Source organism: Scedosporium apiospermum (genome assembly GCF_000732125.1).
Source record: "Scedosporium apiospermum strain IHEM 14462 chromosome Unknown SEQ_SAPIO_0154, whole genome shotgun sequence".
NCBI lineage: Eukaryota > Fungi > Ascomycota > Sordariomycetes > Microascales > Microascaceae > Scedosporium > Scedosporium apiospermum.
This window is the reverse complement of record NW_015971855.1, coordinates 1233565-1260715: the sequence shown is the minus strand read 5'-3', so window position 1 is coordinate 1260715 and position 27151 is coordinate 1233565. Positions and strand designations below refer to the sequence as shown.

General features: G+C 50.6%; 2 protein-coding genes and 3 pseudogenes across 2 annotated transcripts; 4 read left to right on the top strand and 1 right to left on the bottom strand.

The window, feature by feature from the left end:
* Positions 1-3508: 3508 nt before the first annotated feature.
* Positions 3509-5094, top strand: SAPIO_CDS10107 (Glutamyl-tRNA(Gln) amidotransferase subunit A, mitochondrial; the record flags this gene model as incomplete). The annotated part of the gene is made up of 2 exons (XM_016783756.1): positions 3509-3566; positions 3659-5094. The coding sequence occupies 2 exons, from the start codon at positions 3509-3511 to the stop codon at positions 5092-5094; spliced, it is 1494 nt and encodes a 497-aa protein (XP_016639197.1).
* A 357-nt stretch (positions 5095-5451) lies between these two features.
* Positions 5452-6252, bottom strand: SAPIO_CDS10106 (annotated as a pseudogene; the record flags this gene model as incomplete).
* Positions 6253-7047: 795 nt separating this feature from the next.
* On the top strand, positions 7048-7509 carry SAPIO_CDS10105 (annotated as a pseudogene; the record flags this gene model as incomplete).
* Positions 7510-11583: 4074 nt separating this feature from the next.
* Positions 11584-12038, top strand: SAPIO_CDS10104 (uncharacterized protein; the record flags this gene model as incomplete). The annotated part of the gene is made up of 2 exons (XM_016783755.1): positions 11584-11850; positions 11955-12038. 2 exons carry the CDS (start codon positions 11584-11586, stop codon positions 12036-12038), a joined length of 351 nt encoding a protein of 116 aa, XP_016639196.1.
* Positions 12039-21113: 9075 nt separating this feature from the next.
* SAPIO_CDS10103 lies at positions 21114-21971 on the top strand (annotated as a pseudogene; the record flags this gene model as incomplete).
* Positions 21972-27151: the final 5180 nt, after the last annotated feature.

Here is a 27151-nt window from a genome sequence, read left to right as displayed (position 1 = left end):
TGGGCGAGGCACTTGAAAGGTAAATGAGCAATGTGGAAAAGATAATTGTTTCGGACTTTTCTCCATATACTCTTACCTCTGCTCGCCAACAATCTTAACGTTATTTTGCGTTGAGAGGGCCGGAGTTGATCTCACAGACTCTGAGAGAGAAAGAATAAAAGAAGAAAAGGCCTCAGGCCCCCAAGTCATCAACAACAACACAGCATCACCTCAGAACAACGTGGCACACATAGATGGACATGTCACTGGCTTTTCCGGCTTCCCCAACCTTACCCCGAAGCTCTGCCTCAACACAATGTATATGGATGACAGAACATCGACGGCTGAGCCAATACCGTCCTCACGCACTCATCGCTTTAGACACAATTCCCTTTACTCTACGCTGCCTTAACTTCTCGAATGCCTTCCCGGGGTGAGTTATTGACAGCCAGAACCAGGTTTTACTCTCAGACGCTACAGATGTCGAAGCCATCTAGCACAGACAGTGTTAGTCTTGGGAGGCCATCAGGTAAAATCGTGGATTCAAATACATATCTCAGCTGGAGTCCCACTTGTTTCTTACGGCTCTCAACGCGCTGATATTCTGCCTTATATTGTCTGTCATACCTCAAACAGGGCTATGCTTTATTTGTACGATCAGCTAGATAATACTTCGCTCGCGATCTAACACAGAGTGAACGCGGGTGACGAAGCGACCTCTCTATTTCACTAAAAATAGCCCCGTCATCAGAGAGACGCGACTGTCGTAGTTCCTGAAAACTCCTCATTCAACGTCCCTCAATATTCCCGGCAATATCCAAAGCATTTCAATGTGCCCGAGTGCTAAGGAGTTTGTCCGGAGTCGAGATCATCAGCTGTGACGTCCCATCTCTGGGCGTTCGCCTCCTTCCAGCGCGGTCCCGTCTAAACCATCTATCACCAAGTCGCGCCCCCAAAATCTTCGCGTGTTAGTTCTCTTGTTTTCGTCATTAGACGGACAGTCCATCAAAACCTCACAACACCATGGACTTATTTCCCGCGCATGGCTTTCGGTCTCTCAAATACCATACAAGAAATGTGTTCCCTTCGAGGCGGAAATACGTCCGGTGTAAGTGTTAGCCGCCATTCTTGAAAGGAAAGAAAAAAATGGGAACGTCCCTGGCTAACTTCGCTTGGAAACTACTACTTAGTGCCCGACGATCCGTACGCCGAAGCCAACGCACTATCCGTTTTGAAGAAGGTAGCTCGCATGACGGCTAAAGGCCTTTGCTGCTTGTTTCTACAAGCGAGGTATCTTGTTCCAATGGAGGCAGAGGCTGTCGATTGTTGGATGGTATTCTGAGAGGGGACCGAGGAAAGGATGGATGTTTGCGCACACTTAGACCTCCAAGATATCTTGTTGTAAATAATACGATTATCCTAATGTCGTTTTCCTGGGCGGCCGCAGACCAGGAGAGCGATTCAAGTTCGATTGTTGCAGGCTGGCCACGCTTGATGCAGGCTGGCCACGCTTGATGCAGGCTGGATCCGTCGAACCAAAGAACCATGAATAAATATATGTCGAACAACACTAGAAATATAGAGGATAAAGGATAAAAATAGAGATGTAAGAAGCAAAAGAAAAAGAAAAAGGAAAAGATGAGAAAAAGGAAGCAAATGGCAAAAGATTAATTGAAGGTGATGCCCACACCTGGGATCGAACCAGGGACCTCATCATTCACCAGCTATACTAGTGATGCGCTCTACCACTGAGCTATACGGGCTTTGGTCACCGAATGTGCTTGTTGGATGGGGCCGATCGAAGTGGCTTGTTATAGCAACGGCGGGTTACATGGGCGCAGAAAATCCCGTGCGACATATTGAATCCAGGTTTCGAGGCTCAAGAAATCCAAAGTTTTGATGGATACAGTTGATCGACAGATACCCCAATTGCTCTTTCCTTATTAATCCACCTACGAAGGTACAGACACCTCGAGAACAAGATTGTGGAAGGGAGTGCTGAAGAAGGAAATATGCAAGTCCGCCTATGACAACTCCTATTTTCAGCGTCTTGTCATGCCCTTGGACTGGCTGGTTCGGTTGCTATCATCGACTTTGAGTTGCGCATTGCGTGTAAAACGGCAGGGATATAGAAGCCCGCCAGGACCCGGAGTTGAGAATCGAAGAGGACTGAAAAGTTGAACTTGAGAATTCTCCAAGAGTTCCCCCAATACAACACTGAACTCTCCGATCATTCAGAAAGGGCCCTCCTATCCTGTCGTATGGATGGATGCCTTGCTAACCTAGGGAATCGAGAAGGTAACTCGACTCTCGAAGGCTGCTTGCGGAAGAAAGGACATTTTTCGGTCTACGGTTTATTGAAACAGCTAAATATAACCCCTAGGAGTAACACTCCTTTGTCCTCCGGCTCGCGCATGAATATCGTTCTAGCCTCTGACAACATCCTTAATCTCGGATCTTCGAAGGTCACGAAACTGCTCCTCGACCAGGTCCCAGGGGGCGCATTCGTGACCCAGTTTGTTCTCGGACCTGCAATGGTGTCGTTCCACACAAAAGGAAAAAGTCGGGAGCCGGCGATGGAAATGCGCATGTAATTAACACATCAATAAATAATAAATACAGGACCGCGAGTCTTGAATGTCTTTGTTTTATATTAGTTGGCGTGCTTACTCCGTGTCGAGCGAGGGACGAGGAAAAAGCAAAAAGGAAGGGCAGAAATTCCAGACGATTTTGGAATCCTCGAAAAGGAAGCCAAAAAAAGAAATGAACTTGTCAAACGACCCCGGTAGGATTCGAACCCACAATCTTTAGAGCCGAAATCTAACGCCTTACCATTAGGCCACAAGGCCGTGAATGACTGAGTTCCATTGGTTTAGACCCTCTCAGGAGGGACCAGATATGGGATCCGACGAGTCCGTCTCGAAAATTTGAAAAAGAGAGGGGCAAAAAAGTATGAGAGGAATAAAAGAAGAGCCTGAAGAGACGGGCAAAAATGAAGATCACTGCCCACACCTGGGATCGAACCAGGGACCTCATCATCTCACTAGCTCTACTAGTGATGCGCTCTACCACTGAGCTATACGGGCCGAAGTGCTTAATCTCTTGTTTAGCTGAGCTGTTATTGGTCTATAACAAGGTCACAGAGAGGGTTCAATGTTGGAGATAAGTTGCGGATTTGTGGTGTGGGTCGTTTGCTCCTGCACAATGCACTTGGTCGAGTCTTGGTAGGGTCTACGAAGTATCTAAACTATGATTAGTCCGTCCTTGTCCAGTGAGTCGTGCGACAGAAGGTGTTAGCCAAGCCCAGCCCAGACCCCAGGGGAATTTTTACTGGTGGAGCCACCAATTGTCAGAGCGGACGTCATTGCATTGAACCAAGCTGGAAGTGACTTTTCGTTGCAGCCATCCACCATCGTCTCATCACACCTCTCTTCCTTCGAGTTCGGCCCAACATTCACTCGTCAAGGCCAATTGCGCATGGCCACATGATTCCCACCCGTCTTCGCGTTTTCCGCGCGCCGGCGCAATTATGCCGACCCTCCTCTCTTCCCCTCCGACAATGGCGCGCACTCTCCACAAACCACTTCGTCCATAAGAGTATGGCCCCGTCCCTCTTAACACCACCATGTCTCCCGTCCTTTCCCTCCAGCTCCTGAATACTAAATACACCGCGCAACAGTCCCGCCAGAACTCCAACCCGCCTCCTCCACCTTCAAGTTCGCCGTAAAAGACAACATCGCCACCCTCGGCTCCCCAACAACATGCGCCTCTCCGTTCCTCTTCACCTACCAATCCCCGTTCGAAGCCACCATCGTCCGCCAGCTCCGGTCCCGCGGCGGCGCCCTCGTCGGCAAGACCAACATGGACGAATTCGGCATGGGCTCGCACTCCCTTAACTCCGTCCACGGCCCCGTGGCCAATCCCAATTTTGCTTCGGTCGGCCCGCCCCGGTCGGCAGGCGGTAGCTCGGGAGGCAGCGCCGTAGCTGTGAGGTTAAACGAAGCCGACGTGGCGCTGGGTACGGATACGGGGGGTTCGATTCGCTTGCCGGCTGCCTATACGGGGACTGTGGGGTTTAAGCCCTCTTATGGCATGGTCTCGAGGTTTGGGGTTGTGCCGTATGCGAATTCGCTGGATACTGTGGGGTTACTTACAAGGGATGTGAGGAGCATATATGATCTCGTCATCGGTTCCGGGCTGATTCGCGAGCATGACCCCAGCGATCCCACTTCCTTAACGGAGGAATCTCGAAAACGATGCGCCGAGACGCATGGCCACAACAACGATCCCACCCCCCTAGACAACCACTTCAAGTCCCCCCGCTCCCGCGCCGCCATCACCATCGGTATTCCCAAAGAATACTGCATCAAGGAACTCGACCCCCTCATCCACGCCGCCTGGAAAGAAGCCGAGTCCCTCCTCAAAGAATGGGGCGCCACCATCGCTCCCGTCAGCCTACCCACCACCGAAGTCGCCCTACCAGCCTACTACGTCCTCGCACCGGCAGAAGCCTCCTCCAACCTCGCCAAGTACGACGGCGTGCGCTACGGAACGCGTGGGGAAGCGAGTGACGGCGCCGGGGAGGTCCTCTACTCGCACACTCGCGGGGAAGGGTTCGGCGACGAGGTCAAGCGCCGCATTCTCCTAGGCACGTACAGTCTCAGCTCCGAGAAGATGGACAACTTCTTTATCCAGGCGCAAAAGGTGCGCAGGCTCGTACAGAGGGACTTTGATAGGGCGTTTAAGTTGCCAAACCCCCTCTACGAGAACGACGAGCCGTTTGATCTGAGCGACATGGATGATGACGTCGCGTTGATGGATAAGAAGGGGCCGGCGCAGGTGGACTTTTTGCTCTGTCCCACGGCGCCGACTTTCCCGCCGTTGATTGGGGATATTCAGCACCAGACAGCCGTGGATTCGTACATGAATGATGTGTTCACCGTGCCCGCTAGTCTTGCTGGCTTGCCTGCCATTAGCATTCCTGTTCCTGTGAAAGGAGCGACGCCGGAAACCGGCCCGGTTGCTGGGTTGCAGTTGATTGGGCAGTATTGGGATGACGCGAGGGTCCTTGCTATTGCTCACGAGCTGTCGCAGCGTCTACCTGTAAAGATATAGATGTATGTTACAATATCGCGATCGGAGATGAACGGAGTTTGGCATCGCAAGATAGATGGCAGATCTCCTTGTATATATATTTATGTATGGGTATCATTAAAGAAAAGCATGGCTCTTGTAATAGACAACAGCGGAGCTCTCAGGATATTGTCCTAGCTATTTTCTGTGCCTCTTGTCTTGACCTAGACTCTTCAGATGATGTGACCGCCTTGCGAAGTCCGGTAGTCGAAGTGTCACCTTCACAGGCTCCCCCTAGATGTACGGCCATCCTTCGCTTTCTGGCCCCGGTACGAAAGAGCATCGCCAGAGTGAGGATTATTTTCAAGAGCCGGTAAACCGGGTCCCGCAGCACCCATTTCACGAGGGACTGCGACTGCGGTTCCGACTCCACGATCTCGATCTCGGACCTCGATCCATATCCCTGTCGCCCCGGTCCGAGCCCCTATCTGAAACCTCACCCTCCGACGTAGAATCCCTCCCATTCCTCTTCCTCTCCTCCTCTTCCCTTTCTTCTTCTTCTTCCTCCTCCTCCTCCTCCTCCAGCATCGCCTCCACGTCACTCATCGACCTCGGTTCCAAAAGCTCCAAATCCTCCAACACCTCCCTCCTCGGCATCTTCCACAAACTCGTCCCACAAACCCTCTCTTTATTCAACAAATCATCCACAAACTCATCCATATACGTCAATGCGGCCCCCTGCCTTCCCTTCCTCCTCAGCTTCCTATAATCCTCCAAATACGGCTCCAGCGCCAAATACACATCCTTCGCCTGTCTCGTCAACCTTACGTAAAACAGCGCCAACGCCCTCAGGTACTTGAACTCTTCCCCGCCTAGACCAATGTACTCGGCTAGTATCTCGTCCGAAGGGGCAAGCTGCAGAAGCTTGAACGCGAGGCACAGGAAGGGCGTGGGTTTTTGCGAGGTGCCGTACGTGCCGCCGATGAAGGACACGTGCTCGACCACGCGGTCGACGATGTCGGCTTCGTTGAGCGCGAAGCATTGCTCTTTGTAGAAATAGGAGTCGATTATGCGGTCGCGGACGGCTTTTTCCATTATGGTGGAGGGGTTGAGGCCGTTGGGGGCGAGGGCGGCGGAGGAGCCGCGTTCGTCGATGAAGCGGCGCTCGTCGGCGTCGACGGTTTCGCGTCGTTTGGACATGGTTGACGGATGTTAGGGTGTGTGCTGCTTTTTATGGGCTTATTTCTGGATTGTTTTGTAAAACTCTCGATTAATTCGGACAGCTCTGGCTTCTGGGTGTAATCGAGGGAGGGAGTTGTAAAATGCTTGAAGCTCTCAAAGCTTCCAATTGTCCTGGATTCTTAGATTGGTGGGGTTGGACTTTCGTCTCTGTGGCTTATCGATAGTTGCCCCGCGAACCAAGTAAACAGGGACTTATGCCCGTCAACACTCCTCATGTCTCGTAAATGCGTCATGGGACGACACCCCTCGAGGAATACAAGTACGACACTTCTAATCCATTGATTCGCATCGACAAAAAGCGCCTGTATCGAGATTCAGAAAGAAGATTTCATCGCGGCCCTTTGTCAAACAAAAGTCCCCGTCGCAAACGGCACAGAAAATGTATCAACCCAGATACCCCAGCGCAAGGCGAGGGAAGCCGCATCCATGGCGAACCCTCCTCTTCACGTCCTCGCAAGCAACTATCCTCCTCACATCCGCAATGTGTTCGTACAAACTAATCCCCACTCTTTCAATCTCCCGGAATTTTTTGTTTGCAAAAACAAAATGCCGTGTTTTCTTTTCGATGCGGCTTCCCGTTTTCGCAAACAGAACAAGCCCCGTATTACTCGTGAGATGTTGGTTTAGAAAAGCTAACATGAAAGGTCCCTCGTTTCTTTTGCCAACCTAGTCCTGCTGTTTACTAGCATCCTCTTCATCAGCGGCTGTGTGATCCAGCAACGAACACTGCGAGATATACGTCAGGGTATCAAGATGCCGAAACCCTCGCCCAAGATTTACCTGCCCGACAGGTTCAAGCATACGACGACAGAGCTGGAGGACGGTACCATTGTTATTCTGGCGGACGACCACGTTGTACCGATACAAGAGAGGAGCAGGCCAGCAGCTGTTGTCGAGATAAGACCCACCGAAGAGGTCGTTCCCGAAACAACACCTTCCCGGGGAGAAGATAGCCCTGCTGAAGTGGAAGTGGAGGTGGATGTATTTGGCCCCCTGCGAAAGGGAGAGACAAGACGGCCACCGGAACCGGAGGAGCCTCTCACGGAGAGGGAAAGAAACCTACAGCAGCAGCTCGAGAAGAACCAAAAGAACCCCGATCCCCTCGCGGATGACCAGAGTCTCGTCAGTAGGGCTGAGCGCAGGCGGCTGATCAAGGAGGAGATTAAGAGGCTGTCCCACGTTGAGGGCCCGGCGTATCAGCGCCGACTTTGGTGAAACTACTATCTAGTAGTACACAGAACGGTTATCGACCATCTCCGATTCGGACTGAATCAACCATCTTCGGATCGTCGATCTAGGACTACTCCCTTGGCCCGTCTTGGGCGAGTGGAGAATGCATAGGGTATATATATTATGGGCGGAGTTTATTTGTTTTAGGGAATATTGGCACACGAAATGAACAATATGAAGACTAAGTCGATTCACTAGTCAGATCAGGCATCAAGAGGAACGGTGATGATTGGTTTCACAGGTCAGGAAAGAAGGGTAGCAGTCAGGTCCTTATCACAGAAACATCAAAGGTGGATTGGGACCACAACCGATGGAGGGATTTACAGCAAGTGTTGCAGAAGAAATCTCGAGATCAACAGATATTATGTTGCGAGAAATATCAATGTCCATTAAAAAGATATCAAATGCGTGTATGACCATGACCATTAGTTACAATTAGAATAATGTATCCCCCCCAAAATGGATGCGCCAAATGCAAGAGATCAATCATAAAAAGATAGAAAAAAAAAAAAAAAGGAACCAACCGTCCGTCCGTCCGTCCTGTCCATTTCCCGTGGTTTGTCCCGTCGTTCCCTTTCGGCAGTGTCCCGCACTTTTTCGACTCGTCATTTGAGTTGTGATGTTTCCTTTCAACCCGACTTGACACAACCGCTCCCCTTCTTCGTCCTCAGCCCGACCAAGTCCCTGCCTAAATTCTTGGGTCTTCTCCTTCTCTTTTCGCCGTAGTCCGCATTTCACCGGTCCATCCATCGGCTCATGCAGCTTACTTCACCATCCTCCTCTCTTCCCCTCTTCTGGTTCGATCGTTTACCTGATCCCTGTTGGCGCTCTTGGTTTCATGCATCCCGCCATTGGACATGTCGTCGGGTAGCAAGCCGTAGCTCATCGACGCACCGACTCTCATCACCTGATTTGAGTGAAAAGAAAAGAAGAATTTGGTTACTATTTCTGTATCTCAATTTTTTTTTCGGAAGGGGACAGGGGGTTGGAGAGGAGGGAGGGTTGTTCCCTTGCCATCTCGACGCTTTTGGAAGAAGCAGCAGGATGATGGAGGAGGGGTGCAGCATTGAGAGGGGAGGAAACTAAAGATGGCGACTTACAGTGCAGAGCTTGCATCGATCTCCGAACCTGGTCACCGTCGTACGGCATTGGATGGAGCCCTATATGTAGGCATCAATGCAAGTGTCAGACACGGTCAACGTCGTTGATAAGCTCGGGGAAGGGTTGATGGATGCGATAGCCGCCCGTACATAGTAGTTGGAGCAGTAGTATGTCATTGTCTCGATCTTAAGACGTAGAGGTCTTCTCTTTCAAATCGAATTGATGAAGAAGAGAAGAGAAAGAAGGGCAAGAGGCACTTGGGGACCCCCCGAGGAGTATTCTTGAAGACACAGAATAGCTTTCTTTGATAGAAAGTCAAGAGAGGCTGATTACCCTCAATTGCATCAGAGATAATAAAAGAGCTGTCTGCGAATAGCAAAGCTGCGCCGAGGGGGAGTAGCTTGGGACGTAATCGATTAGAGGCAAGCTAACACGAGGAAGAAGAGGGGAAATATGGAGAAATCCAAAGCTTAAAAAAAGGGGGAGGCGTTGTCTTTTCTGGTCTAGAGAGAGCTTGTGATCTACTGTAGAGGAACTATACCCGGGAAAGAGGAGGACGAAAGGGGGAAGAAGAAGCTATGATATTTATAATAGTTTGGGTGAGTGAATCGCGCACCGAACGACGACAAGAAGGCCAGTGGGCACCGAGTTGGGCAAAGCGTTCGGATTCTCGGTTTTTAGCAGGATTGACTTGACAGATATGACTGATTGTGAAAACCACTGCTGCTGCGGTTACGAACGCAGATGCATATCCTTGACAGGAACCCACACACCCTTTTTTCATCCGTGGACAGGAGGAGCAACAGGAGAAAACGAGAGGGAGTGGAGGGGAGTGGATGGGGAGGATGCATAACCGAAGGGTGTGGGAATTGATTGCGGGAAATCCAAGAAACAGGAACACGCCATGTGGAAACAAACCATATCCATGGGAGGGTTGGCAAGGTCTCTCCTCGTACGAAGTGGTGTAGTTGTTATAAGCACGTATGAGCTTAGCTAGGATCTTTGACAGAAAGCAGAACCACAGACAGCTTGTAGAAAGAGGGGAACCAGGGTAGAGGGTAGGGTAGCTTCAACCGGCACCTTCACCGATGCGGTTCCGGCCCACCATCTCCAGGATCCTGAATCGTAAGTCTAGTCGAGATATAGCTAGCTGTGCCAATAAGTTACGCCCAAAAAAAACCAAGCTAAGATAACCAGCGTTGAGCATCGACCCGGACGGCATCACAGATCCGGACGGGTCCCCAGATTTGGCTAAGACAAGAAAGAACTAGGTAATACCTTTTATCGTCCCTCCGGATTTCTGTAACGTATTAGTAGCCGCATTCCTGGTTGTTATGAGCACTCGCTTTGCCGGTGTTGACGTTTCGAAACAAGAGTCGCAGCTGTGGAGGCGGTCGTGTTAAAGTCGTGTTACGAAGGAGTTGGCATGGGCTCGCCCGTGGAACTGGGTCGTATTGATGGGCGTGGACGGCACATTCTGGGAGAGGGGGTGGTACAAGCCGCTGCCAACCAGCCAGAACTTGATGATCTCTTACGCTACTTCGCACACGCCCAACAAGCTCACCCGTGCTTCAACCTAGCAGTCTTCTCTGTGCGAAGTTTCCCCGCAGACACGGACCCCGCTCCAGTCCCCTCAAGCTAGATAACAAGGGCGCTATCGATATCAACGGCGAAGTACGAAGTCGGAAAGGTGCAACAGGAGGAGGAGCTGGGACAAGTCGCAACATTGAACTGATAATAGACTGGAGCATAAAGTCCGAGCTATCAGTGATGGGTATCAATTGATCCTGGACGCTTAGGCACACTCTCCCCCTTCCCAACCCTCCCAAGCTGCAGCTCGTCCCGAGTCCGTATCCCTGTACGGATGAATATCGCTCGTCCCTCATGCAGGTGCGCATCAGCCCAGCCCTTTTCGAATGTTCTTCGCTCGTCGCCGACATTTCCGTCGGAGCCTGGCGGTCGTCGTAAGCTGCAGGTATGATCTGCTGTACGAGCTAACATATGATTTCTTTGGACGAGGTTTGGGAGAGCGCATTAGGATCTCATTCGGGCAACACAGCATGTAACTAACTGATCAAGGCATTGAGGTAAGCTTCAAGCAAGCTACAAGCCTTGCAGACACTTTTACACACAGCAATCAGGTAAGCCCAACTGAAGAGGTTTGTTGCCCTCTTTCATCGATTCCGTCGTTCATCGGCTTTTCTTGTGCCAAAACGGGTGCTCCCCTTCTTCATAGCCATCGCCCTATTGCATTGGAAGGATCTGCAGCGTGCTTTGGCTTCTTGATTGCATCGATGGTGAGGGTGGATCAATTTGATGATCTGGAACCGAGGCAGCGCCCCCTGCTCTTCATTGTCCTGGGGCGCCCAAGCTGTGGTTCTCGTGTTAGAATTGTCAGGCAGCCGCTGCAACCGTAAATCGGCACTGTTCTATGATCTGCATTTAGCGTCTCTGGTTGGTTGGATGTCTCCAACTCCCTGCTATGGCCACTACCGGAAACAGCTCTTTACACGGTGTTTAAACACAATTCCCACATGATACTCCACTCGACCCAGCTTCTCTGGTTTTACTCTGTGACGTGAGTACGAAGTAATCGCAGCTGTGATGAAGTGAACTACCTTTTGACTTGTACTCGCCCCACTTGCCCAGTACAGAGTACTAATTTTGGGAGCCAAACGGAAAACGCTTCATCGAATCACCAGATTTCCGAATCCCAAGCAAAACCAACGTCGATCCCGCGTCCCAATTGATCAGTCCACGAACAAACCGACCAAAAAGCTCACGGCGTCCTTGGCTTTTCGTGTTCTCGAAACAGACCACCACCCAATCAACCTCACACGCCGCCTCCCGTCTGCTCTCAAATATTGGTTCAATTATCAAACAAGAACCAAAAAGGTTTTATTGCCTTCTGAACCGAAGCTACCTACCCTGAGGGATCGAAGAGAGGGAAAGAAAGATATGGCCGTTTTCACTTCCAAAAAGTACCGGTCTGCCGCCGACCTCAACTCCGGCGCCGCCAAGTACCGTCGCGCCATCGCCAAACACCCCTTCCTCACCTTCGGCCTGCCGTTTCTGACTATCATCATTGCCGGGTCGTTTGTGCTGACCCGTGCCACGGCCATTCGGTACGAGAAGCACGATAGGAGGGTGAAGCAGATGACGAGGGACGAGGAGTTGAATGTGCGCAAGAACCCGCGCAAGGTGGATTGGAGGGATGAGTACCAGGTAAGGAACAACGGCTCACCTCTGTTTTTTTTTGGGTTCTGTGGCCTTGTCTCCTCGCGGAGATGCGTGAGAAAACTCTGGGCTAAATATGTGTAATGTTGCAGAGATTGAGAGCGGACAAGGACCTCGATGATTGGCAGCAGAAGAGAGCCGAGCGTCTTCCCGGTGAACCCGATGGTACGATGTAAGAGCGAGGTTAGCTGTCGCTATGGGGATACTACAGGGGAGGACGACGTATCAACCTTACAACAAACCGTCCTTTCCCCGATTCCCCACGGGGTTGACAGGCCGGGCTTCAGGGCGGCTGGCTGACCGCATACTGAGGAGATGTTGAGGACCCTCGAAGCCGACCTTGGCTAACATCGCTCACTTCTGACCGAACTCCTCTCCCCGCTCACCCTCCCTTTCAGCATAACGTTGATGGTATTCGGTCTTTCATTTTTACACTCTTTTTTTCGGGGGTTGCGGGGAAGCTTTGAGAATACCCATTCGTTGGATGATTGCCAACGCCTCCGCCCGATTGATAGCCTGGTCATGTACGGCATGGATGGCCCATATCTGCCCGCCGGCCGGCTCTGGGGCAGCTGCAGGTCTGGGGTGATGCAATGGCAGACTAAGACAGACTGGGACATTGATTTAGCGAAAGAAGAGGACGTATATCCTCGGTTGTTGGGTGTGGTGGTCATGTATTGACCAAGATCTAGGGTCATACATGAGCCCATCTAGAAGATGGCAGCAAGAACTTTGGGCCTCATCATGGTTAGGTCCCATGAGCTCGTTTGGATGCATGGTATAACCGGACGGGGAGAGGAAGGAGGCTATCATCGGCTACTGTACGATTAGTTGTACAATACTGTTAGTATTAAAAAAAAGAAACAAAGCCATGTACGATATCGCACCAAAGCACTTTGCGCCTGTTTTCGTGACCATGTGGAGTGTAAGCTCCAGCCTCCAAGACGGACCTTTCGTTCGGAAAACCGACGGCCTCCGTTGGAGATGGGTTATATCAGCATGTCGACCTCAGAACCGGCATCCCTTCCGCCAGTGTTGGACTGAAATGGCTGAATCCCCGGCGGCTTCTGTCCAACACCGCGTCCGGATAAGCTGTAACCCACCATTACCTCCTATTACCTATGGGACGAATGAAGTGTTCAAGGCCAGGGAGTAAATCTTGCCACCTCCTGAACCCCTCGATGCGAATGACGTCAGAGAGATCATAGTAGAGCGTGTGTTGGCTGGCAAAGTGGCGCGCCCTTCAAACGAGCTCACATCCTGCATCTCCGAAGCCAGGCATGGAGCGGTCACAGGCAAACATGGCATTTCGATGCGGAGAGAGGAACGTCACATTGGACACAAAGAAGAGATTTGAAGCTATATTTCCACTGCCGACTACCTGTCAGCATCACACAAGCATTAACTCGTCCTGAAACACTGGGAACCACACCAGTGACGTACAAGGCGTGAGATTCCAACGTCTCGTCACCACACCCATTCATCGCCGTAAGCAAAGACAGTACATCCAGCCTTTTTGGCTTGCCCGGTTTTACGGGCACCTGCATTCTTGCTATTTACGGGTAGCAACATACTAGAGATTTGGAGTTGGTGTGTTAAGTTGGTGTCCTGTATGTACTCTCCTCTGTCTAAGTTTATCAACTACGGCAAGGTTTGCGATTTCGTCGTTTCAGATGGCGTGGAGATGCTCCAACTTTCAGCTGGGAACCTCCCCAGATTCCTCCGACTCGTGTGCTCTAGATGGCAAATATAGGGACCAAGGAAGGTCCAAGTATCCTCTACCGGTAGGAATTTCCCCACAACGTTCACGATACAATGGATACATGGAGCTGGTTTACCTCCCATGTGGAGGGGGGGTTGAAGGGGGTTGAATCGAGGATCAGCTTGCTACGTCGGATGGTAATCCACTTCGAAAACCTTATGTGTTGAGCCGTATATCCTGTATTGTAACCTCGTTCGAACTTTAAAAGCATAACCTTCACAGCGGGCGCTGGTATGGAGCAGGTGAAACGAAAAGAGCTGATAAGCATAAAATCGTCACCTCTAAGAAACGCCGAACACTAACCTACGTGTTCCCACAACGAGCCAGAGAGTCCAATAGTAGGGAGTCACCCCTTCACGCTCCCATTAAGAGGGTTGGATTCTCAGCCCAGCAAGGAGACTCCACCACAACCTTAAAGCCTCCATCTCCACCTCGACCCTTTTGGCCCTCCCCTCTCCTCCTCCACTATCTTTGTGCTCCGCTGATGAGTCGAGGCTCGACCCAGATAGCGAGGAAACGGTTCGAGTTTAAATTTCCCAAATCGGACGACCTCACGGCTAAAGAGGGCCGTCCAGGGAGGGCGGTGAGCCGAGCTTGGGAGTTGTAAGTCCGGGGAAAGAGGGGGCAATGTCCCACCGCCCCGCGCGTCGTTGTGCCGGTAGCCGTTGGCTCGACCTCCGGCCTTTACTTGGATGGGGACACTCTTCATGGATTGGGATAAGCGTGGAGGCAATACGTAATACTAGGAGTTATGGGGCCAGATCTGAACCATGCCACTTGATGATGGAAGCAAAGTGTCCGTGATGCTGGCAGAACGCCCGTGCCGTCTGTCCCACCTTCTCTGATGATGGGAACGCCATCTGGTATTTTGTGGATAGATGTCAGAGGGCACTGACTTTGGGAGGGTTACATGGGATTGCAAGACAAGCTCCGGAGCGGGCAAGGCGCTCGATGATGGTGTAGGACTTTTGTAAGCAGGCACACTCGACAGGTCCGTGAAGAAGAGCTATCGTTACCAACTGATGCTGTGTAGTAGAGCAAACGGCCCTCTTAGTGTGGATGCGGACTTACGTCGTTGGAGTGCTGCTCGATGCGTGAGAGCCGTCTGGTCCCTCCCCCTCACCCTCCCCCCTCCTACACTTTTCACTAGTCTCCACCAAATCAGGAACTACTTGGACGAACATAGTAATGGAGTTCATTCCCGCTGCTGGCGATAGGACGACGTATGTGCCTTGCGGAGAATGGTGCGTGGGCAAGCGTAGCATCTTTGGGAATCTCCCCACGATAAGCGAGTCAAAAAGGAAAGAACATATCGGGGAAGGAAGAAGCAACGCGGGATTTACACCGACATCCGCTAATCGTTTCCCCAGGAAAGTCATGAGTGGGCAAGGAGCTTGACATCGTGGCATGGAATCACCTCTTTGCATTTTGGGTTTTTGCTTTTTCATAAGTCACTCTCTCATCTCAGTGTCGCCGCCCTCCCCTCCCTAAGCGGCGGTCTGTATTCTATCATGAATCTGGCAATTTTTCCATGCAGATGTGCGAAATTACCGTCCAAGACATGCATTCCCTCGTCGAGAGAAAACCACGCACGCTATTAATGTACTGTAAGTTAAAGTGCTGGTATCAGTCTCACGATGCATCTTCGAGACATGCCAATTTGCAAGAAGCGGAGTTTCTCAAGATGCGAAGCTTTTCGCTCTGTACTTCATACTTCGTACTTCGCAGTCCAAGTCTAAACTTAGATCGACTGCTTTCGTATTGTGCACGAATAAGGCTTTGATATTCAGGACTTGAATTTGACGATCAATTCTGTTTTCGGGAGGACTCTTGAATGCTGTGGCTTTAAAGTGAGGAGCTAACATGAGAGAAGTACACAAACTACACACTACACACTCCACCACATTTGCAGCTTGTGTGTCCGTCCTTGCTGTTGCCCTGCGCTAGCCAGCATACTTTGATGCATCCACATCATCCACATCCATATGCACCTACTTTGTACGCTTAAACACTTTATTATTAGCGAGATGCATGGAGATGGCGAAAGTGAGGGGTATTTTACGGATCACGGAGCAAGTCGGCGCCTATTCATCTCTCCCTCAGAACTTGGAAGGGATCATCGCTCTCGTTTTCTCTTGATGTAACACACACGCACTCCACAGAGTCCACACACTCTCTCTATCTCTCTATCTCACACTCACCCTTTGTTCGTCGAAGAGGGGCAGGTTGATCAACGCTTCCCCGCAGCCATACTAGTAAGCTCATCAGTTGATCCGTCTCTCGACCGGTGTCTGGTCCGTCCATGTCTGACCCGGCTAGCCTTGAACTTGATCGCCATCATTAGCCCTTTCTCGTCACACATTCCAAAACCACAAGCAGCTGGCAAGTTTGACCAGGCGGGAAGCAAGGACCAGACCCGAAACTCTATTCACTCCCTGCTGCGTTGATGTGGGGAAAACATACAAACCCCCCGGAAAAGATGCTTCGGTGGTACATGGGGTGGGCACGCTTCGTAGATGGCATACTTCTTACTTCAGAGTTCGCACGTACATCGGGATTGTGATGACGGGCGAACTGTGATGAGCGCTGTGATGACCGGCCACTCGGTACCATGAGGATGGAATGAACAGGTCCGGCCCCCATGGTACACCTCAAGCTTCAAGCCCAACTCTGGCCCTGCAGTGAGACTCCACAAAATACAGTTGAGCTTGAGAAAGAGGAGGCGAGACGACCCCTCTTCAGAGTCCAGACCCTGTGGAAATGCTCATCTTACTGGAGGTCAGCTGGAGATAATTTGAATTTCCGGTTACCAATGCAAGTTGAGGAAGAAACCCCTCAACCCAATGGATCATGGGGTACTTCGTACATCGCCTCGAATTCAAATTCCCAAAATCGTCAACAAGACATTTGTCAAGTCCCATGTATAGTGTCCACAGCAAGCTCCTGGCCCCTGGAGGTGCCTGCAGGGCCTAAACTATCATGCATGCAGGTACAGCAAGGGCCAAAAGTCTAGCCTTTTAGGCAAGCCAAAGTTAGATCCTTCGTAACGCAGGACGAAAAGACGAGGGAGTAAATTTGATCCATCAGTGTGCATCGTGCCCTGCAGTAGTTGGACTTGTTCGTCCTGCAAGTCTTACAAATTGCCAACTGCAACATTGGGAGTGTGCATGACAGACTGGGAATTGAGGAATTGCCCTTTCCGCAATCGATCATGGGTGCATCTGCTTGTACTCGTGACGCCTGCGATTGAGGCACTTAGTTTACTTCGTGCTTCTGCCCCTGTAAATGCTCCGAAGAGTAGATATCCAGGCCCAGCATCGGATTCAGTGCCACCAACGCAATGAGAAAAGCCTAAACCGGGGTTTCTTGCAAGACCGCTGTCGTTGATGCCCCCCCGGACCTATCCGTCGCAGGGTGTCAAAATCTGGTAATATTTGACTGATCGGCTGATCAACATATCCCGGCCAATCGAGCAGGGGGGCCCGACCGCCGTCACACAAAGATGGTGGACGTCCACTACCCAGTTTGTATTGACATTGGGTGGGTTCAATGGTGTTCGGCGATAAGCTCTTTACGAAGCAGGCTTGAAGAGGAGAAGGCGAACTCCGTGGTCCCGAGATCCCCAAAAAGGACCGCCCCTCCCCTCCAACACCGAGACCCGCGGATGGCCGAGAATACGGGGATGGACTTGGTGAATATACGAACGGGGGTGTACGGATTTAGCTTGCGAAGTACGGTGGAAGCTCCTATCACGACACAACGTTTCCCACCTGACACCTGCGTGCTTGTGTATTCACCGCGCAATACTCACCAAGTCCGTGGTTACATATCGACTCTTTACGCAACATTCCATTCCGTACGTCTGTTGTGCTTTTTCCAGGGGAAATGGCCAATCCCTCGTGCATCGGGCTTAAAAAAAAGAAAGAAAGAAAAGAAAATCCAAACGCCTCCAGATTCGAGATCGCCCTCGACCGTGCGGTATCCGACATCCTCAATTCGCATCGAGGGGGTGCGGATAGGTCACAATATCCGGTCTGTAGTTCCCCCTCCTCCCTTCCCAACATCCGGCGCTGTGCTCAACAAGTGAACATGTTCACGAACGGAGATATACCATTAAACCATCTTAGCGTCGAGGCCAAGCCCACTCCCGCGCCTGCCACAATTTTTTGGTTTGATAGCCAGTTGATATGTTGATGGCGATTTGCGGGGACGGCGACGCTAGATACTCGAACTGAGTTAGTAGTGTATTACGAAGTACGAAGTAAACCACGACGGCGTTGAAGCAGAGGGGAGATGGCTTTTTCGTGATGCCTTTGGGCTGGTGCCGCTAGTCCAACTTTGTCTAAAGAGGTCGACAATATTCATTGCGCGAGCACCAAGTCCAGTCTAGCCTGCCTCTTGCCCGCTCCTTGCACCCCTGGTCCAGCTGGGCTGTGGGTTTCTTGGTCGACCAGGAGGCGGTGAGGCTGGGTGCATACTTGGTAGCGTACTTGGTATGCGTAGTTGTGCTCCAATCAGGACGTGAGGGAGAGGCACTCCTACACTCCTACGCTGGGCCTACGCAGGTCCACACACCCTTTGCGATTTTTTTTTCTTGCTCTTAGTTAAACTGCCAAGCCCACTCCCTCGATGCAGGGCGATATCGAGGCAAGGGGAAATGGAGTGCAAGACTTGATCTTTTTCTCTCCGGCAAATCCTGTTGCAGGCATTAGTAGATGATGGTAATATGTCAATGATACGGCGGAAAGAAAGTTGCAGGCATTAGGTTTAACTCGCTGTCAGACATTTGATATTAGAGCTGGAGGTCCCTCGTCCATAATTCCTGGTTTATACCGAATATCCGCCCGGTCCCTTCACGCCACCGACCCAAGCGGCAGCACCCAAACCCAATGCCACATCTGCAATTCCTAATCATCATCGTGAGCCTCCTTGCTGGCTGGCGGATATATGGAAGTATGTGAGAGCAGCCCGTTTCAAAATAGCACAATGCAAGGCGAGGACAATGCGTGGATCGTGAGTTTGCTTCAGATTGCTGCACGAAAGCACGGAAATGTGCCGAGTCACATTCCATCCGAATTTTTTCTTATTTTCTTAAATTCTTTTTTTAGTCGATACGACCGTTGTTCCGCAGATGAACGGTTGTGTTTACCAAGTCATGACTGATGATCGACAAGAGGGCATCAAATTAACGATGACTGGCAAGCAAGGTTCTGGTCTAGGCGTGCTGAAACACCCTTGTAAAAGGTAAGTTGGGGCGAGCTGCGCTGCGTACGGAAAAAAGGCACTGACAACGGAATTTTGTCCACACCAGGCTGTATTTGGGTCGAGGTACGATGAAAAGAGCATACCAAGATTCCAATTCTGTTACAAGGCGCGAGTGAAGCGGCAAAAGTATCGATCAAATTATATGAAGCTGCCAACTTACCTCGTACGGAGGTACAATAGTTAAATCTTGGCCTCTTGGCCTTTTTGATACTCAATCCTGCGGCATCTTTGAAGCAAATCGCCAGGTCCACATTTCAAGCCGCGGTTATTAGTCAGAAAGGGTCGCTGATGAATGATATTGGAGCGAAGTAACGAGGTACCCATCCCGAGACCCGGTCGTTCCTGATTGTGAAGGCCCCGGATCCCCTGTATGACGTAGAAAGTACGGATCACAGGCGTGACTGACCACGACTGACCAAGGACGAAGTATCGTCAGTGATTAACTTCGCACTATCGTAGTACTAAATGTGAAGAGGACCAGAGCTCAGACCATAAACCGTCACAACCAGTATTGAACCTTCTGACGAATGTGATTAACGGTATCGTGATCAACCCCAGCCCGGACGGCACAATGTCGCAGCCTTAGGGGTCACCAGACCGACCGGACCAAACATCACATCCGTTGTCTCATCACAATATTCTTTCCAGAAGCGATCGAAGCGGTCTGCAATTAATCTCGAGCCGCCCGTAACAACGGCCTAATACCCGTAACACTGGGATTTTTCTGTAATTTAACTCTCGATATTTCGCGCCATGTGTCTCAGTTCTGACTTCACTTCTTTGCACGATTTGCTTAGTTTTTCCCTTCCGTCGCATGCCACTACCGTTGCTTCTTCCTTCGTTGCCTGTCCTCTCATGAGACATCAATGTGCAAAGTGACAAAAATACAAGTCCGATATTCCGCTCCGCGGCCGCTACGTCTATGTACTTCGTAGCGTTTAATGTCTCCCGTCCCACTAAAAACCGGTCCAAAGATCAAGGGGTGGTTCAGGCTCGCCTGCCATCGGAAATACCGTTCGCCTTCAATCCAGGTACCAAGCGGCAGAGGACAGCTTTCCAACACACAGCGACGCCTGGACCAAATGTTCACATCAAATCTCGGCGTTGTGAAAAGTGCCCTGGCTTTACTAATGCTGCCAATACCGGCCAGCCGCTCGTTAGTTGCTTAGATTTACCGGTCTAGGCCTGTGAAGCGTAATTAGCATTGGACTACGAAGTGCTAATATATCCGTTCAGCTTGCTTCAAACAGAGTTTATTCCATGGATTATGTATTAGAGCCGAGAGAGCCCCAGCACGGGTGGGTATTGGACTCTGTGTACCTGAGAGAAACACGTTTGGTTTAGACTGAAAACGGCAAGAAAAGCGACTTGCAGAAGGCTGATCTGTGAAAGCTGTAGGCAGGTACCCTGTACGGCTGTCGGTCCACCTGGAATGAACCTCTACCTGGGGCCTGGAAGTAAAAAATCTCGTAGCCTGGTGACATGAGCGGAGAAAGGGCTGGACTCGCTCATCCACCAGGAAGATCGACGCAGGGTGAAAGGATGGGAAGTACCGACGACCTCGGGACACCAGGGCCAGTGGGGCTTGGCACAAGTAAGGTACCATCAGGGACCCATCTTGAGTCAGTCATGAATATTTTTGATCCCATGTGCACTCTTGTTCACGGCTGCCGGAGACTGTGGTGGAGACCGACCCCGGGGGGTAGGAATGTACGAATGTACCTCAGTACACTTCTACAGCGAGCCCTGGCTCCACACACCTGCGCAGCACGTAATATTGCAGCCCCCAAGTACCCTTTGTGGAGGGAAGTCCGCTCTTACAGCTAGCCCAGGCTATGATGTATTGATGTACGTACTCCATACACGAACAGACACCCCTGCAAGAAGGAACATCGCACATGTACCTTTTTTTCTGCCCCTGCCTGATAGCCTCGAACATGATGTACGTACTTCGGGTCCGGCAGCATCGGTGGCCCATCCACATGTTATACATCTATATATCCTTCCTCACCCACCCCTCCTTCCTCACAGCCTTCACGATTCCTCTCGAATATCAGACAAGGTCGTGATATATCTAATATATATACACCGGGCAAAGACCCTTTTCTCTCTCACACATATCCTCCTTGATCTTCCACTATAACAACGAGCTCAATTCGCTGCCCTCATACAGCAGCTTACTCTTCCACATCACCACCACATAACCACCAACCACACCAGAACGATGATGTTCCGGAAATCCCACGAAAAGACACACCAAACAACACCAACAGAAGAGAACACCATGACTTGCCGATTCCGCGTCCGGAAGCCCAAGTCTCTCGAGTCCGTCTCGAGCGCTGACACGGCCTCGACGGTGTCGATGCCTCGCACGCCCGTCTCCCCCACCAGCACCCACCACCGCCGCTCCCGCGTCGTCGAATTCGATCCCCTCAACCTCCACCCCACATTCAAGGCACCCCCCAGGCTCGCCGACAGGCCCTTCATCCACGTCGTCGACCACGATGAGCCTCGGTACCACGCGCCCCAACCCCGAAGGATAGCTCCCAAGTTCAGCGAACTCGAGCTTCCGTGCGCCACCGATTCTCTCCGAACCGATCACGATAGGGACGGCGACGCCGAGGAGGAGGTTGAGGAGGTCCCCGATTACTTCGCTCTTAAGCTTGCCATGCTCCAGAGACCTACTCTGGTTAGGAGTCGCTGGTCCGAGTCCACCATCAACACCACTGTCAGCAGCGACGACGAGGAGGAGACCGAAGAAGATGAAGAGGTCGAGCTCACCACCGAGTCTGACTCCGAGGCCGAAGAACAAGTCATGACGCCTACCACCGCCACGGCGCCTCCTCTCGAGTACATGTTCAATGAGGAGCGCGATGTGAAGCCTGCTGCCGCTCAATGGCAAAACTTTTCTTACAAACGCAACACCGTCAACATTACCAGGCGGAGACCGCTTGGCGAGTCGGACAACAGCATCGACAACTATGTCAAGCGTGGAGGCTGGAAGCGACGAGGCATCGTCTTCCAGGCTCACGTTTCCTCTGACTGCATGATTGAGAGGCTGTCGGCGCAGACCGTCGGCTGAAAGCCATGCCCTCTCTCACTTACACTCACTCAACTCTTATCACATTCCTCCTCATCAGTCTTTCTTTCCTCTCTCTCTTACTCTATCACTCTCTCTACAAGCCTATTCTCTTACATCGGCAAATCACACCTTATCTCACACAAGCTGATCGGCACCGACTTATACGAGGCTCAGCCACGACCACCCATTTCCTAAAAGTACAACATTGATATTATACCCACCACTATTTTTTTTTTCAGCTTAGCCCGGCGTTCCCGTTGGATTTTTTATTAACACATCTCACTGGCGCAACACTATTTTCTTACGACACTCATGTATCACGATTTCCTTTCTTCTACTTTTTCTCCTTACTTCACTTTTAACTATTAGATTGGAAGCCTTCACTGGCCACATCCGTTTACCACTACTTCTATTTCTTATCATATGTATTTGATGTTTCCGATTGATATGGGAACACTTGAAAATAGGGAAGGACAAAAGAGGTCTTTTTATTTTCCTGTCCTGTTAATTTTTGGCATAATCCTCCTGTACGATATACATCCGCGAAGGAAAAGAACAAAAATATTCGAAGAATACAATTTAAAAAAGAAGCCGTATTCAAAGCCTCAAAAACTTTTCGTTCCCAATTTTGATAAAAAAAGTGACTATGTGTGTGCCAAGACTGGAGTTGGTCGCGGGGCTAATGCTTCGTAACAGAGCAAGAGCCCACTCGTCCTCATCTCGTATCAAGCTCAGCCCACACGATGCAAATAGATGGGGAAACCTCGTGGATGTGGGACGAAATTAGCGGTGCCGCTGCAGCGGCTGTTTTAGAGCCGAGGACCACGAGGCCCGTGGAGCCTCGCCAAAAAAAAAAAAAAAAAAAGTCCCGGATTGCCATATGCACCGAGAAGATAGTATGTTAATAAACTACTTCTTAAAGGGTTTGGGGAAACAGTCCGTTGCGTCTCGTGAATGTGATGATGAACACACCACTTGGGTGCTATACATGGAGGTTATCAGATGGTGACCTCGGGGAGACGGGAGATCGTGAATACACAGGAAATCGGCCATTGCTTTCACACCGCCAGATGGACGGCACAGTGAACGAGACATCTACTTCGGCAGAGTATCTACTTCGTAACGTCTGTCCATCAAGGCGGGAGAGCAGCTTCTTCGGGACAGGTACGGTACGGACTCTCGTCGAATCACAGCAAGAGACGATCAGTTTTGGATTGAAGCTAGCTTAGTTTCCCAGCCCTCTCCAATGTATTGGGAGTGAACCGGGGACATCCCAGAACGTCAGGGCTAGGAACATCGTGAGAGGAAGAAAAAAAAAGAGAAAATGAAAAAGAGAAAAAAGCAGATCCTTTGCTCCACATGACCTTCATTCCGCGGTCGGTGTTCCAATTTCTCTAGACGTGGTGTTTTTTTTTCGTTTTCGAGGATTCGGCGTCGTGGAAAGTCTCCTGCTCCTTGCAGGACCCTTACTTCGTACTTCTGCGTCTAAAAGTAGAATATGTACGAAGTAGTAGCTGGGGCAATCCAGGCACACAAAATAAGAGCGCTGGAATTTGCGATATTTCCAACGCAACCTCGAAAAGGAAAAAGGCCGATATCCGTCCTCTTACAACAAAGTACTGGAGACTCTCCCAGGCCACACAAGTACGGAGTAGTTTATTACCTCGTCTGAAAAAGAAGAGAAAAGAAGCCAAAGACAAACCCCGGCTCTGGCAACTCTTGGAAGCTGTCCACATGACGCCGTGTCTTGGCCGACGTAGGATCTGCTCCCAGCCTCGAAAAGAAGGAAAAAAGACAAGGGTTGAAGAACATATTGGACTTGGCATATTGTCCCCAGACCCCACTGATTTTCAGGATTTTGGCCAGGCCATCAATCATTAGGTACTACCGATGCTAGGCCACTAGGCTAGGCTAGCCAATGGCGAGCAATTGGTCATCTTCGATCATGGAAGTCCCTTGCAGGTTTGGTATCTCCGAGGAACGAACATCGTGAAAAAAGGACGCGATGAGAAGCTAGAGGCTGATGGTTCCCGAAGCTAACGGCGACTGCAAATTTTCTCTTCAAGGTTTTGAATGTCTTGAACGGGAAATGAGAAAAACAAGCAAATTTTTTTTCTACTCTCTCTTTCAAAGCAAGTCGAGATGCGGAAGTGATCAAATCCCTGTCCTTCAGGTCCGAGAAAATCCCCGCCGGACATTCTCTGGGTCCGAATCGGCGCTCGTCCGGAGTTTACTAAATCCATCCAACTTGTTTTCTTCCTCTCTTCAACAAAATTGATATCGAGCAAACTCCGGATGCGCTGGATGCACTGAAACTCGAAGAATGACGCACATGGTTGATTCTGATACAGATTCGTAAACCTTTTGATGTCGGTGGCAAACATCAATCTAGGCAGGTTTTTGTTTGCCTCAATGACAGCATTGATGTTTCACGTTTAAGTTGGTTTCCAAGATTGACCAAAGAAAACCAACATTCATGGAAACATCAATTCTTCCCAGATGATCCGAAGGGAAAGACCCCACACGGGCTCCATTTGGATGTTCTGGCCGATGGATCTTCCTGATTTTTTTTTTTATTTCCTTCCTCTCCACGATCGACCTCTTCGGAGACTCCATTCGTTAGCCACAATACTGCTTGGTATCCAATCCGAGGACAAAGGCAGCTTCGAGGCCTCAGTTCGGGGTTTTCTTTGTTAATGCAGCTGATATCCCACGCGCTAGGAACTTTTTTTAATTTTTCTATCGCCTACACCGGTAATTGTAGATTTCTTTCCTCTCCGTTCTGGTAGGCCAGCCCGATCTTCCAATTACCGCTACCACATTTGCATTACATTCCTTTTTCTCTGTTTCTTCTTCGTGATTACCATATATTTTCTTCACCGCTCAGTGTTGGTTCCCGCCAACCTCGATAGTGTGGGGGGTCTCACCTCCCTCCAACTCCAGAAGAGACTAAAAAAAAACCATCTCTCCCCGTTGGTGGTTTTTCCAAAAATCTTCGCTGCAAGGGCTTCTCGCAATGGGATAGGCTCGGAATGCGTTAAACCCGACCTCGGAGAGACAGAAAAAGAAGAAAATGTGCGTGCACCAACGCACCCCTCATGACCTCACGATAACTTTTGGGGATGGTGTCGTTGATTTCCAAGACCCCTTGCAGAAGTGCGGTAAAGGACGAAGGTAGCTAAAGTAGAGGATACTTTGCCCCGCGATGGAGTGCAGGGGGACCCAGTCTGAGGTTGTACCCAGTGACTTGTTGAAGGTCATCGTCATTGAAGTTCTCGTGAGTCTTGGCGTAGGCCAAGTTTAGGTGACATTGACGATTATAAATTGGAAAATGGTAGAGAGTGCGATTACCAACGCCACACGATTTGCAATCTTCAATTTCTAATGTACCACACCGTAGGCTGCTGCTTTCCCTAGGGCGAGCCATAACTCAGTGCCTCAGATTTATTGCCTGCTCGAGCGAGATATCCTACTGCCTAGCCAGCCACTGGAAACATCAACGTTGATAGACTGCCGCCTACGAAAGGAATCGTGTCATAAGAGGGTCCACGAAAAATATGGAGCCGTGATGGATCCCACAAGGCGATTGAAAGTTTCAGATCTCCGATACGGGATGCTTCGTACGAAGTTATTTCGTAAGGCGCAGGTTAAAAAATACGAATGACGCGGACGCCGGACTTGCAGGGTTGGTTTCCTTGACACAACGGCAACGGGTAACGGTGTGGGGAGAGGTGGATATATCGAATATGACAGGTCGAAACTTCGTTGGTGTCTTTTCTCCCCTTCACTCTTCGTTTCCTCAGTCCACAAAATGCACGGGCCTGCGAGAGAAAGAAGAACAGCCAGCCTAGCGAACGGGGACCAAAGAAAGTCTCTCATGGCTCACATCGGCGTTTACCGACTTTAAACGACTTCAATATGGTACGAGGCCCACGAGGTAACATCATCGGGCTACGGACCCAGATTTTTGTTTCCTCCGCCGCCCGCTGCCCGCTGCCGTCTCGTCTCCACGTCCCCACGTGCTACTCGCAAGGTTGGAGTTTACCGATGCCAGGCGTTTGTTCACTGATCCGATTCCTCCGGCGAGAGAAAAAGTGTGATATTGATAGAGTCAGGCCAGTGTCGCAGAGGACCTCTCCGCTCTCCGACACCCAACGGTCTTCCGAAGTCTGGCCGCGGAGTTATGTCTCCCTCCAGCGTGGCAGTCGAACTAGAGGCAGGCACTACTTCGTACAAAATGACATCAACACACCTCACCGAGGTAGATCTCACAAGAGGTTGCATATCGACCCCATCAACTCCATCGTATTTGACATCATCGCCGTCCTTTAGCGTACGCGGCGGCTTCCCTCTTCGAGCTTTAGTGCAGCTCTTTCCAACCCGTCTTATTCTGCCCCTTGGGAACACCTCGTTTTAAATGATCTGCACCACGAGAACTGACATCATGGTTAAGAGTCAGCACATTGTGCTTATCACAGTCGTCGCAGTCACCTCGACTTCGTCAAAACCCAAAAATAAATGGTGCCAACAAACCCAAGGTTTTTCCTCGTCCCTTGCATGATTTAGTCACAACCACGCCATCGCGTGCCGTTTCAGGGACGGGTGGTTCCTGATCAGAACTCAACTTTCTTGACATTTGTTCCTGTTCATAGCCTGGCATGTAATGTACGCATAGTTTATGTATCTGTATGTATGCGTATGCAGTTTATGTACGAAGTAGGCGATATGTATCTGCATCCACTTTATCACAGGCGCATCCAAATTGTCCAGTTCGACCCATTCGGCGACCACCTACGTCAGTGCGTTCTCATCTCCTTTGCGGGCGCTCCCACCGCCAAACGCCTGGGCAGCTTCCGACTCTACGACTGGACAGTGCTACGAACCTGCGCATTCTGGCCTCCATTCTAAGGGCTCATGAGGGAGGCATTCAAGACATGCAGGTGATGGAATTAAATATATTCGCTGGCAATGCCTTGCATTAATGCCCTTCTCCCACACGTTTAACCCGTTGAAGGTGCCCAATAGCTGGCATGAGACATTTGGTCATGCTGCCCTTGGGAATAAGACACTCTGCAAGGCACCAGGCGCTAATTTTGTCCCAGGTGAGTTGGCTTCGGGATCACGATCACGGCAGGGCTTGAAGGAAAAGTATCGATCGCTTCTCGACCTGGCGATCGTGG